Here is a 13,192-nt window from a genome sequence, read left to right as displayed (position 1 = left end):
TACAGATTTCTGTAAAACCAGTTTACAATGAATGTCATTTTTGTGACTATGAAGCTATATGTTTTTTCTCTTTTTTTTTTTTTTGCTCATCAAACCAAGAGAGTTTATTTAGTATAATACTGTGTGCACACCCTAATTCACTCTGTGTGTTACTTCTTGCACTGATTGACAACAAAAAAATAACCACTGCTGATAGTTACAATGTAACAGAGATCTAACTTTTCCTATTCCCTTGCATACAAATTCCTTAACTTTACATGAGAACAGCTAACACCCCCTCCCCTTTCCCACAAATGCAACAAAAGACCTCCTCTAATCCTCCTCCATGGATTGGACGGGAGAGCGATCACAATCGCCCAATCAGATCTGCACCTTAGCACTGATTGCTAATGGAAAAACGAAGTAACTGGCATTATTTGACCTAAAGGTCTTCATGTAATATAGTGTGAATGCCATGTCATAAACATATTATTTATCATTGTAAAAGAAGATATTCCACACTGCATTTTGTTTCAATTTTTTCCGGGGGGGGGGGGGGACCTTTTGCATATCTTCCCTTCTACATACAGTTAGTGTGTAAGGTGTGGATGACAAGGTCAGCCTCAGAAGGATATCAAGATGTAACTATACATTGTGCTTGTAGAGATCCTAGCAAATGTACCACAATTAAAGCTGTAACTACCTAATGTTTTCTGCATGTCGGCAGTTGAGCCGAGCGCATTGAACCGGGATCTCCATAAAAAAATAAACCACAACATAGAATGTGTGGGCCCTATTTGTGGGCCTAGACGACTGGGGTTATACAGCCCCGAAAGATTATTGCGCTCTCAATAATGTCACATTATAGCATTTGCATGACTCTTGCCCTTTAAGTAACTGTACTAGTGATACAAATTTGTAACTATAAATAATTATCTAAATGCATCTTTTACATAACAAAAAGGTAGTTTTATTCTTATAATAGTATTAGTGGTTATTACATTTGAAAACTAATTGTTTTGCATTCAAGCAGTATGTTAGGCATAGCCTGGGGACTTCAATTTATTTATCATGGGAATAGCAAGAGGAGAATTAGTGACACAACTGTTCTTCTTTCACCTAAAGGAACAAACTTCTACGATGTTCTGCATAAAACATGAGATTTTTTTATTAAATTATCTAGCAGAGAATAATATTTTAAGTCAATAGGCTTTGAGATTACATCTTTATATAACGTTATCATGCAAACTCCTCTTTTATTCAGACCAAACTTTCAAATAATACCGTACTTGTTCGATTATAAGACGACCCCCCAAAATCTGAATATTAACTTAGGAAAAAAAGAAAAAGCCTGAATATAAGACGACCCTAAAGGAAAAAAGTTTTACCAGTAAATGTTAATTCATGTAAACTATTTTTTTTAAATAAAAGCTATGATTGAGAAAAATATTTTTTTTGTTTTTATTTCCTTGTATTTTCCTACCTGTCCCCCAGTTATGCACATCTGCGCCCAGGCTTGCCACACCAATATGGCACTGTGGCCCATGATATGCCTTTTAACCCTCTATATGCCACTGTGCCCCATGGTATGCCTTTTGACCCCCTATGTGCCACTCTGCCTCCAGAAATGCCTTATACCCCTATATCCCATTCTGGCATTTAGGGGGTTAAAATGCATATTATGGGGCAGAGTGGCATATAGGGTGGTATAAGGCATTCCAGGAGGCAGTTTTAAATAGCCGGCTGTGCCTTTCACAGACACCCTGTTGTGGTCCTTCAAGTTTAAAGTGATTTCTGCTCGTGTTACCAGTTTCGTGTTTTGACCTTTGGCTTGCCTGATACCCCTTTTGCGCTTTGATTTTGTACCTTCTGGTTTTGACTCCTGGCTCGTCTGAATATCCGCTCCGTGAATCTGACCCCTGGCTTGGCTGACTACCCGCTCTGTGTATCTGACCCCTGGCTCGGCTGACTATCCACTCTGTGTATCAGACCCCTGGCTCGGCTGTCTACCCGCATTGTGCTTCTGTCTCGTGCTGCGCCTTGCCGCTGCCGCTCAGTACCTATCTCCAGCTGGTGGGAGGTTGTCCACTGTTGGGATCATCTAAGTCCTGGACTGCTGCTGCCGGGAACTCCACTCTCAGTAGCAGTAGTTTTGGCAGAAGAACTTCTGCGGGGACGACCTTCCTTAATAGTCCAGCGTAACAGTGACACCCCGGCTGTCAGAGATTGGGAAAGGTATGAGCGACGGACGCAGACAACCCCCGCTGCTAGCCACACCTCCTTCCGGCTGCAGCGGACGTTGTCTACGCGGATCGCGTAGATGTCAACCCGCTGCCCCAGCAATACAGCAAGAAGCACCGGTAAGTGTGGGGGGGGGAGACAGGAGGATCCAGGTCCCCCTGCAGCGGTGCGGGGGATCTGGATCTTAGTCTCATAATCAGACCTCTATTTGAGGTCTGATTAGAAGACGACCCCGATTAGAAGACGAGGGGTATTTTTCAGAGCATTTGCTCTGAAAAAAACCTCGTCTTATAATCGAGCAAATACGGTATATTATGGGTCTATCGAAGCCTCTAAACAGTACAAATTTTGCACTATAAACTTTAAATCGTAAAGTAATGTTAAAGGGACACTCAAGTGTTCCTTTAAGGGCCAGGCTCTAAGAGGATGCAAATGCATATGAGGATTTTCTCCACAATCCCTCAATGCATTTCCAAGGGACCACTTAGTTAACATGTGCATTAAAGTGCATATCATGGCTGGAGTAACCCTTTAAGGCCCAATGGTGAACCTGGCCATCCCCAAGCCTGCTGAACATGTGTCACACCGAGCAAGCACATACTGCGTGTTTATCCAGCTCTCTTACCTGGAGCATCAGATACCTAAGCGTACACACACGCTAAATAGCAATCGTCTCAGAGTGCTAGATTACTCATTTACTTTTGCTTTTATGTAAAAGTATGTTAATATGAAATGCTAACAATTGCTTGATACACTGTCAGAAATGTGGAAGCGAGTCATGCAGAAACACTAAAATAATTTGTTATTGAGTCTAGAGATTTGCGAAATTGCAGGCAATTCTCTGCAAGCAATTAAAGTGCAAACCAAAGGCCTGTGATTTGCAGTAATAGCCATGGTTTCAAAGAAACATTTTAAAAGTACCTATTTACGGTCTGGTTTAGCATTAATGCAATTGTCAGTCATCCAAGTACACTGGTGTTCGGCTTGCAATACTAAGTTTAACCACGGCTTTGCAGGAAAATGGTTTTTCAGCAAGCTTTAAGAAGTATCAGATTATTGTGATGCTAAATCAATGTGCAACTTTAACTTTTACGTTTCCCAATTGGTTTCACACTGAAATCTTTGGTTAAGTGTAACATCTGGCATTGGAACTGATGCTGTTACAACGTTCAGCAAACCTAAAAGTTTTTGTGGATGCACAGCCACCGCGGACCTGTTGATGGTTATATGGAATTTAGGACATGCCACATACAGTAAAGAATGGGAACAATCACAACTCTTCGTTCAGGGAAATGGCCGGAATGGACGGGCCAGTTCTTCTTTACCAAACTTTGCATTTACGTGGCCTACATTTATTAAGACATGCGCTACCTCGGTCCCAGCGTCCCGATAATCAAAACCGACTAGCAATACATCATGGAACTTCCACCATCACCAGGGCTGCAGTAAGACGTACCTTTAACTTGCTTTGTCAATTGTGATTCATGGCCTAAGTTTATTTATTTCTTAGATCAATTATTGCTCAGTATTGCAGAGGCTGCAATGCATTAAATAGCCCATATTTCACAGCGTTGTAATAATGCAATAATGGTCACATGAATTTCCAAAGTAATCAGCCTGTGTAATAAATGTATTTATAATGTCATCCTTTTAGCCTCTGCACTGGCAGAAATATGAGGCTGCTTTGACAGCTCACACATTCTGATGGAGGCTTTCAGCAAACGGGATTTTTCTGCCGGCAATTAGCTGCTTTAGTTAATATAATCCAACATTTACAAAACAGCCATCTAGCCAATATATAAAGTCGTTCCAGTAATTAGTGAAACATTGTTATTGATTAAGATTTAATATGGCAGCGGCTGTTTTGCAGTGTACTACATAAAAAAAAATGAGTTCTAATTTGTCAAAGGACAATTCTTTCTCAGAGTCCATTCTCGACTCACTGCTGTTAGAATTTGATGCTCTATTAATTTTCTAGCGTGGCAAAAAATGAAATTTAATACACTCATGCGGCAGGATTGGGAGTACTCTTGCCGGCTGCCGCAGCTGCCTGTTGCTGCCATCCTAGATCTAAACTGATACGAGAGACTGAGATCATTCTTTCTGCAGCCATGCATTGCATTCTGGAGTTGATTCTCTAGTAGATCTAGCAGATCCATCGCACATGAAGCAAAAGTAGTGCAAAAAAAACCAACAAACTATATGTAGGTTCAATAAATTTACAGTGATTGCTAAAGTCACTCGAAATAATACAAAACACCGGAAATGTTATGTTCAGTCAGGGCTTGACAAATTTGCTTTGAATCTAGGAGCCAGCTAAAAAAGTCAGGATCCAGTTTTATTTTCAATGACAAAAATTAATGATGTCCCAAGGGAATCCCCCCCCTGCCTTAAATATAGGTCCACTTTCCTCGAACCCCTATTTTTTTTATTTATTTTTTTAAATACTTCCTCTCCCCGTCACGAGGAACTCTTCTGTGAGCCCCGCCCCCTTTAGCGTCACGTCTTGAAAGGGGCGGGACAAAGCCTCACTGGGGCACTGCCACTCAGCAGCATGGTGTGTGCCCGCTGGCTGCCTAAAGCCCCAAAAAATTAAAGCACTATGTGAGCGTTGGTCTGCTAGCCCACCTGGTGGGCCAGTCCATGGTCCGGCAGACCAAGGTTCACGTGGTGCAGCAGTGAGGTGGTAAGGCGGCTGTGCCGTGCCGCACATTAAAGTCCAGTGGGCCGCACCTTGGACGCCCCTGACCTAGGCGCCAGGACTTTGCACCTGGGATTTGCCGAGGCCTGTGTTAAGTAGAAACTTTTTTAGAAATACCTTTACAAAAATTCTGAATGACTAAAAAGGATCTTAACATTTTTATTGCATAATGAGGAAAAAGCACCCTCTATAAAAAGGTGCCTTTCCTACTGGAACACACCTACACTGGCAGAGCATTATGGGATTTGTAGTTTAACAGTTAAAATCAGTCACCGCCCCTCCCTGGTCTAGAATTGTAAACTGCATTAACAGCAAGGGGGGGGATTCAAAGATGATTCATTAAACTGCCAGTAGTTTATCATCCAGGATGCAGCAACAAGAGCAGAACCGCTACAAATTATTAATGTTATAGAATAGTTAAATGAAGTAACAAATGGATTTTTTCCCCCTCTCGCTTTCCACCCGATAGAAACGGCTGCATGCACACACAAGTAATCACAACGTTTCGAAAGCAAGCCACATACTCGTCCTGACATATGCATCCATTTTCAATATCGCACTGCAGGGGGAAGAGGAAAAATAGTCATTCTCCGCCAGACGTAGAACTATGATATTTCCCATACATCAGAAAGCACACAGGGCAAAACCAAGAAAAATATGCATAAAACGCAGCCTAACACAGTAAGTAAAAGTTTCCATATCGTCCTAATTGAATGCACGGATAATGTCGCAGTAATGGTTCAGATATATCATATATTAACATTTAAATGAACCAAACTTGTCTCAGGAAATGATGGGGTGTATAACCCTTTCAGACCTCATTAGTTTATCTCACAAACAGGAGAGGTGCGATTTGTACACAGCACGAAGAACTCAGCCGCTGCGAAAGCTGCAAGGAAAGCCAAGATCACACTAAAGCAGAGAGCTAGCACTTCGTCCCGAATAACACTCCTTACAGCCTTCAACAATAAACTTGCCCCCTGCCAGGCATCTTGCCCAATACATGTTTAATGTTTTTTTAATCACCGGTTCAGATGACATGAAAATAGTTTTTAATTAAATCGCATTACGAAGCGTCAGTTCACCGGGGGGTGTAGAACACAGCGCCTGCGTTCGCGTTACCTGCACGAATGCATTCCCAGAATACAAATACCTAGTACACAGTATGAAAAAGAAAAATCTATAGATCGAGCGGATGTGTGCAATAATGTAGCTAAGTTAGCGTGCACGAAGAAAATGAAAACACCCAAAGTAACAATGAACATCAGGGGCTCTCGCAGAATGTTCACATAATAACTTTGTTTGGCTTCCTAAACACATTCATGTCTTTATTCAAAGAAGGAATCCAACCAGAGGCGCAAGCAAACTATACAACTAAACTACTAAATGATAAACTATATTCTTTTGGGAAAGAACACTTTAATACTTTGGTGTAATAAAAACGGCCGCATCCTAATGACAGGAGAGTGTGAGGATTAGTAAAGCAGTGCAGAAGGCCAGCATGGGCAAGTACTTAGAAATATGTCGTAAGCGTGGGAGTGCAGTATACCATCGGGAAACATTAACACATTAACATATAACAATCTAGTCGCATAACACACGCTGACAGAGCTTGCACACGGGTTAAATGCAGAGATGACATTTGAGGCGTTCCTTTTCCGCAGGACACATGTCAGTTTAGTGGAGACCCTGCTCCTCCTGCTCCGATAACACATACTGGGACCCACGATGCAGGGCTGCAGAGAGTTTCATCAGAGGAAGAAAGGGAAACAAACTAACTTTCTCCTTCTCCAAAAACATTTACAAAAAATAAAAACCAAATTGTAAATTAAACATACATTATAGACTGATGAAGCTCTGCAAACAGAGCGCCAGAAAGCCATGGAAGCAAGGCGCCAGAAACTGGCGCCAGAAAGCCATGGAAGCAAGGGATGGTCTTCACAGCGCCTCCTAGATAAACCATGCTTGCTATTGAACATAGATGTGTCCAGCCTTGGGACCGGTGTCTTTTAATATCGTGGGGGTTATGTAAAAAGAGCAGCTCAGGCGTAAAGCTGTAAAATCGGTTTATATATACCGTATTGGCTCGAATATAGGCCGCACTTTTTTCCCCCCACTTTAAGTTTTTAAAGTGGGGGTGCGGCCTATATTCGGGGTCTAGCGCCCGACGCCCGGGACATGCATGCAGGCAGCGGGGTTTGGATACAGATCCCCCGCAGCTGTGCAGGGGACCTGCATCCTACTCTCCGATACGCTCAGACAGCCTCCCCTGCCAGCACTTTCCACGGGCACCGGAAGTTGTATACGCCTATTGCGTAGATGTCCCCCGCCGGCCCCGCAAGACACCCGGGAGTCTGCTCCAGTAAGTGAGGAGGACAGTGGCAGCATATCTCGGCGGGGGGAGGACAATGGCAGCATATCTCGGGGGGGGGGCAGTGGCAGCATATCTCGGGGAGGGAGGACAGTGGTAGCATATCTCGGGGGGGGGGGCAGAGTGGCATCATGTTTTTTTGGTGCTTTTTTAAAGAAAAAAACTTTTTCTTTAAAAAAGCACCAAACTTTTAGAGTGCGGCCTATATACGGGGGCGGCCTATATCCGAGCCAATACGGTAATATAGATTCTACGAGAACGTATTCTAAGCTCCCAAGGAGTGAATGGAACTACAATTTCCAGATGAGCAGCAGCGTCCGCGTCCAAAACAAAATGGTTTCTGCCATTATAATAAAAACTGGCCAAAAAACAACATTTTAACCTCACTTAGGCCCAACAAGGTATGGAACGTTCCTATAGGTTCTGTGAGCGGTTTTGTGAGCGTCCCAAAAACGAAAATGCAATAGAAGAAGCACTTAGAGTATCAAAGCCAAACGAAACAGGCAGCAGCCTTTGTCTACATCATAAACGATATTTTCTCTCTATGGTTTCTTTATTGATGTATCCTACATGCCCTGGTTGAAATTATTTCGAAAAGAAACCATTAAAGGTATGCTAATGACTATGAATTGTGACAGATGCTGAAGAAACAGGCCTGTTGGCTCAGGCACGGCATCATTAACTATCTATCATAAAGTGCTCTGAACTTGCTCATTTATTACAACTGCCTAGCCTACGGGGAGGAAACAGTGAGGGGTGTGCGGTCTCGCAGGCAAAAACACGCAGCACTTACTTATCCTAATGTTCAGATCCCTACTGTTTATCCGCATGATAATTAAGAAAATGAAACACTGAAATATTATTTTACAGTCATAAGTAAACCTTCAACTGCAAAGTACGCCTCAAAAAACATGTTTTTCCATATTCCCATGTAAATGTCGGCCTTATGTTATGCTCAGTGTCGATGAGAAAAGTCTTGTGAAGATACTTCTCTACTCGTACTGTGCCACGATCAAACTACATAACTGCACTATTTGTGACCCCCTTTTATTATACTGTAATCTGTAAAGCACAAAGTAAATAAAAATAAACATACATATATACTAGTGTTTAATGTGTCCAGCAGCGTGCCTGGGGGCAGTCCCCCCAGGTGCCACGCATCAGGGGGGTGCCATCAGGCCAGCATCTGGTACGCACCTCTCCAGAGGAGTAGGCTCAGTTGGAGAGATCAAGGATGCAGATCCTCCGATCCTCCTCCCTTGCAACACGCACGGCAACTGATGCTGCGGGTCGGGATTTGAGGTCATATCCCGGCGCACAACACTGAAGCCCCGCCCACCGCCTTCCGCACGATCTGACAGAATAGAGACACTGGCGCCCGGCATACTGTTGGCGAGAGATGGCAAGAAATCAGTATGGTAAATACAGTTTATTTCTATTAGTTTTACAACCATTTTTATTTTTTTTTTTTATTTTTTTTTTAGAGTTCTGTTATTTCTGTCCTGCCTCCCAGCACTTATTATAAAGAGAATTAACGGACAAAAGATCAGAAAGTTCTCTCGCCGAGACCAGAACAAATGTCTATTATTTGCGCTATAATATGGAGGATTTGCTGAGGGAATGACTTCAAGAAACATCGTTAAACTGGGCTGTGGAACATAATTATACTATTAAGGCAAGGAGTACACAAATAACCGCTGTGTACAAGAGGGTTAGTAAACAGAAAGTTAAAAGTTGAAACAACCCGAATGCATTTCCAGGTAGATAGATCCAGAAAATATTAAGCCGCTTAATGCGCCGGGAGCAAGAAACGCACCAGACACCCCTAATAATCCACAGGGTTATGCAGCTTACATGGAAATCCAATTTAAACGGAATTCCCCCAGTGTACCGAGATTTACCATGATACTGTTGCCCCAGGAAATACAATACTTCCTACAAAATACTACTTTTAATTTTCCAGTAATATACCCTGGGAACTCAGAAATTTCCTTAACATTACAAAATGTTTCACCCATGAAGTCGTCCGATATGCAAAGACGCACAATAACACACAGCTACCATATTACAAGTATATTCACGTTGTAAGGTCTCTTTAAAATGGCATTGCTCTTGCTGAAGGACACCATATCTAGAAGAAAAAGCAGACCTCTCCCCTCGCTACCCATACAACTTCTCAGGAAGAGGCAGTTACTTGCCTAAAATATTATATATATATATATATATATATATATATATAATATTTATATCTTATTATTACACAAATATTCAAAATAACCCATATAGTTAAAAATTCCAGGAACAGGGAAGGCTACAGGTAAGAGACATTTTGGTTTTAAAAGGAATTCACAACATCTGCCGTTTTATGACATGGTGTATTAAAAGGAAATGAATCAGAATATATCTAAGGAGCAAGTTTCTACACACACATCTCGGGGGGAGACTTGGGGTTTATTCACCAATGTGAGAACCTGCAGGAGTGAAACCATTTGAATTCTCTACCTTTACCAAGCATTATTAAGGGCCATCCATGGACGCCCTCTGCAATAAGGGCTAAGCAGAGCCTGCAGAATACAGTCAACGAGCCAGGCAGACTCCTTATAAACTCACCTACCAACACCAACTTTAGCAAATCAAGAGCAGATGGGTATTTCCTTTACAAGACTTACAAAGATCCTTGCCAAGGATAATCATTGATTCACTTATGAGCATAACATATGACAGCTTTGATGGTCGGCTGATTAAACATAAAACATCCGTTTTCAGGAAGGAACACTGGAGCCTAGTTTACAAACGTATTGATGCAGATGAACCCTCATAGGCTTGAAATCCATATCATATCCCTTAGGCACATCCGTGAGAAGCCCTATATCCACCATGTTCTCTGTATAAGCAAGCGAACAATAAATGATGTAAATTACTCATAGAAGAGCATTCTTAATGTCCACAAAGCGTTTTTATCTTTAGACATAAGCATTATCTGAGATGTACTGATGTCATTTTACTAAATCAGAGAGAACATGTTTATTCTAGTTAAACATCTAAGCATAAGAAAATAAAGTAGAATCAGTAGAAACCCAATTTATATTCCCGCGCTCCTTCAGGACCGCTGTGACAGAAGGGTTAAATTTAAGAGGCTTATGGTGTTTTGCAGCCATAATTAACGGAGTGTCAGTGACAGATATGATGCCAGCAGCTCTATTTTGTATTTCAGGCATTACAGTGTCATGCTGAAAAGTGTCAGTTTTAAACTGCCATGGACACCGAAAGGTGATACGGATAGAACGAGTATGAAAGTTTATAGCCCGTACTCACTCTTAATGGAGGAAACAGGCTAAAGAAAAGTCTGTGTTAATTTGTAAAACACCTTTCACGCCGAGCAGTCTGGAGAATAATATAAAGTCAAAGTACCCTCTCGGGTCTTTCTTTAAGCCGGCAGCTTTTGTTCTATTTTTGTGCCTTGAAACTGCTTTTCTGCTCTGTTCATACAGCTTATACATATTTCAGAATCATTCCAAATGAGCCACATATCTACTAAGATGATTAGTGAGCTAAATGGCCTATGTAATAATCACTGCAGGTTAGTTTATCTCTTCCATTAATGAACTGTGCAGGCACCATCCCACCAGCACAACCCACTGTAAAGCTATCACGCGTCTCATGCAACTTAAACATTTTCGCCTGCGTCCATAAAGTGAATCCCCGCATGAATCAAGAGTTTACAATGTGACAAAAATGTGGGCAAAAAAATACTTGACGTGCTCTGGAGGCTCATGGAACCATGTTAAAAAGGGACAATTTCGTGCTCTACCCTTTAGCGGTAGTGCTCTGGATACCTGGTTAACAGAGTGGAGAGCGGGGAAAAGCCCCCAAAGAAAAGGACAAGAAGTAAGAGTGTGTGAGTGAGTGTGAGTAAGAGCAAGAGTGGGGGGAAAACAAACGCAAAGAAAGTTCAGAACTTGTTTTTCACACGAATTAACCAAATTTCGTTAAGCTCTGAATGCACAAGTCTAATGTATAATATATATATATATATATATATATATATATATATATATATATATATATATATATATTTAGTTCTTTCAAGCACGATGCTATTTAACCATTAACCAATTGAGCCCAGATGCTGCCTATTCCTCTTCGCATTATTTGGGAGTTTGGTTATTGTGCAGCTATTTACATGGCTACATTTATGTTATATTGAGCATAATAGTAGAGCTCATTAGTGCAGCAGGTTGTTAATTGCTTAATTAATACATTATCATTTTAAATTGATCACGGTATTAAAGACAAGCTCTCAGTGCAGGATTTTTGGAGCGAACTTCACAAAATGCTCTCTGCACCTGCTCCATTTTTGTGCCAGCTGGATCCAGCGCAGACACTGTATAGTTACGGGGGGGAATCCTGATGAGTAAATTATGTTGGATGTATATCTAATATAACATTTACATGGTGATATATGGTTTAAACACGGCAAACAAGACATTTCTATTTGTGTTTATAACAGTAATACATTTACAGGAGGAAAAACTGAAAATACACCTGTTCTTGGCAATGTGGGACTGAACAATGGGTCAATCACTGCTGCCGATGTGTGTTTCGAGAGCAGGATTACAGGAGTTCTGTCTTCATGTATAGTGAAATATTAGAATACATACATTTATGCTACACCCAACAATAAAACGTATACTTTAACTCAATTATGTGCGTTTGCAAATAGTGTTTTATTTTTTAAAACATTCAAACTGAAAAGAAATAAACTACTTTTTCTTTACTCTTCCACCTGAAACAAGACAAGAGCCACACGCAGTTTGTCCAGAAATCTAGTAGTTAATCAGCACCGCTTTGCATCAGACCATTAGCGAATTCACTTCTGTGCAGTAAAATATATTTACTTGGCCATCAGCCTCAGAAGATTAAATAAATATATATATATACTTATGTGATAACGAAGGTGTTGTATGCTAAATGGCAGCTTTTCAAATATGAAACTCGCCCGCTAAGCAATGGGCAATACTTACAAAGGTCTTCGATTTGAGACGCTCCTCCTCGGTGGCCGCTTTCTCACGCAGAACAGCCCTGGTGAGTTGCTCTGTGGAGGACGCTCGCTCTCGCTCTAAAGCTCTCCCAAGTTCATCCTGCACCAGTAATTTGCCTTGCTCCAATCTATGGAAAGAAAATACCTTAAGTGAATAAAGTGCTAAAAACATGCCCAAACTACTACCAGGCTCAACTCTTACGTCTTCTCTAGCTCATATGACTAACCAAGCATGTTGGGAATCGGGGACAATCTGCTTGCTTTCTTCCTGATGTAAAGACTAGGACCTTAATCAGTACTTGGTCTTGTGTTAGATTCTGGATAGCCATATGACAACATTCCTCCTGCATACGCTACTAGCTGGCTCTATTCACATGGACTTCAATGCTTTACAGGGAAATAAAATAAAACTGAACAAAGGAACCGTCCCAACTGAGTCAGCGCATACAGTAAACCTCATGTACCTGCAGAATAAATAGGATACAGGGCAGGGTTTTACCATTGGAAGTTTAAAATTCATCCCATCAGGAAATACTTTGAATTGTGACGATCTTCGCTACACTTCTATATTGATCAGTATATCACTACAACATGTTGTCGCTGTTCTGTTCAATGGCAAGTGACAAACACAAAGGGGCATATATCCGGGAGAACCAAACATAGTAAGTGCTTTGATTAGCTCCGTTACAAAAGCACAAAAAGGACAGCGTTTTACACACATTTGTTTAGCAGCGAGCTTTAACCTGCAATTATTAACGGAGGCCAACGAAACACACCACCACTTCCAACCCCATCTCCATGTGTGCCCGTGACAAATGATTTCGTTGTAGAACGCTTCAGCTGCTTTAAACACATAATT

General features: G+C 41.4%; 1 protein-coding gene across 1 annotated transcript in view; it reads right to left on the bottom strand.

The window, feature by feature from the left end:
- LOC149298763 (MICOS complex subunit Mic19-like) overlaps positions 1-13,192 on the bottom strand; it is a 115,799-nt gene that overhangs the window by 69,001 nt on the left and 33,606 nt on the right. Inside the window, exon 4 of the mRNA XM_089487245.1 lies at positions 12,317-12,461. Within this exon, the coding sequence (XP_089343371.1) occupies positions 12,317-12,461 (145 nt within the window). The remainder of the gene's footprint in view (positions 1-12,316; positions 12,462-13,192) is intronic.

The sequence above is a fragment of the Sceloporus occidentalis genome, unplaced genomic scaffold (genome assembly GCF_023333645.1).
Source record: "Sceloporus occidentalis isolate IW3139 unplaced genomic scaffold, rSceOcc1.0.p SCAF_31, whole genome shotgun sequence".
Taxonomy (NCBI): domain Eukaryota; kingdom Metazoa; phylum Chordata; class Lepidosauria; order Squamata; family Phrynosomatidae; genus Sceloporus; species Sceloporus occidentalis.
This window is presented reverse-complemented; position numbering and strand designations above follow the sequence as displayed.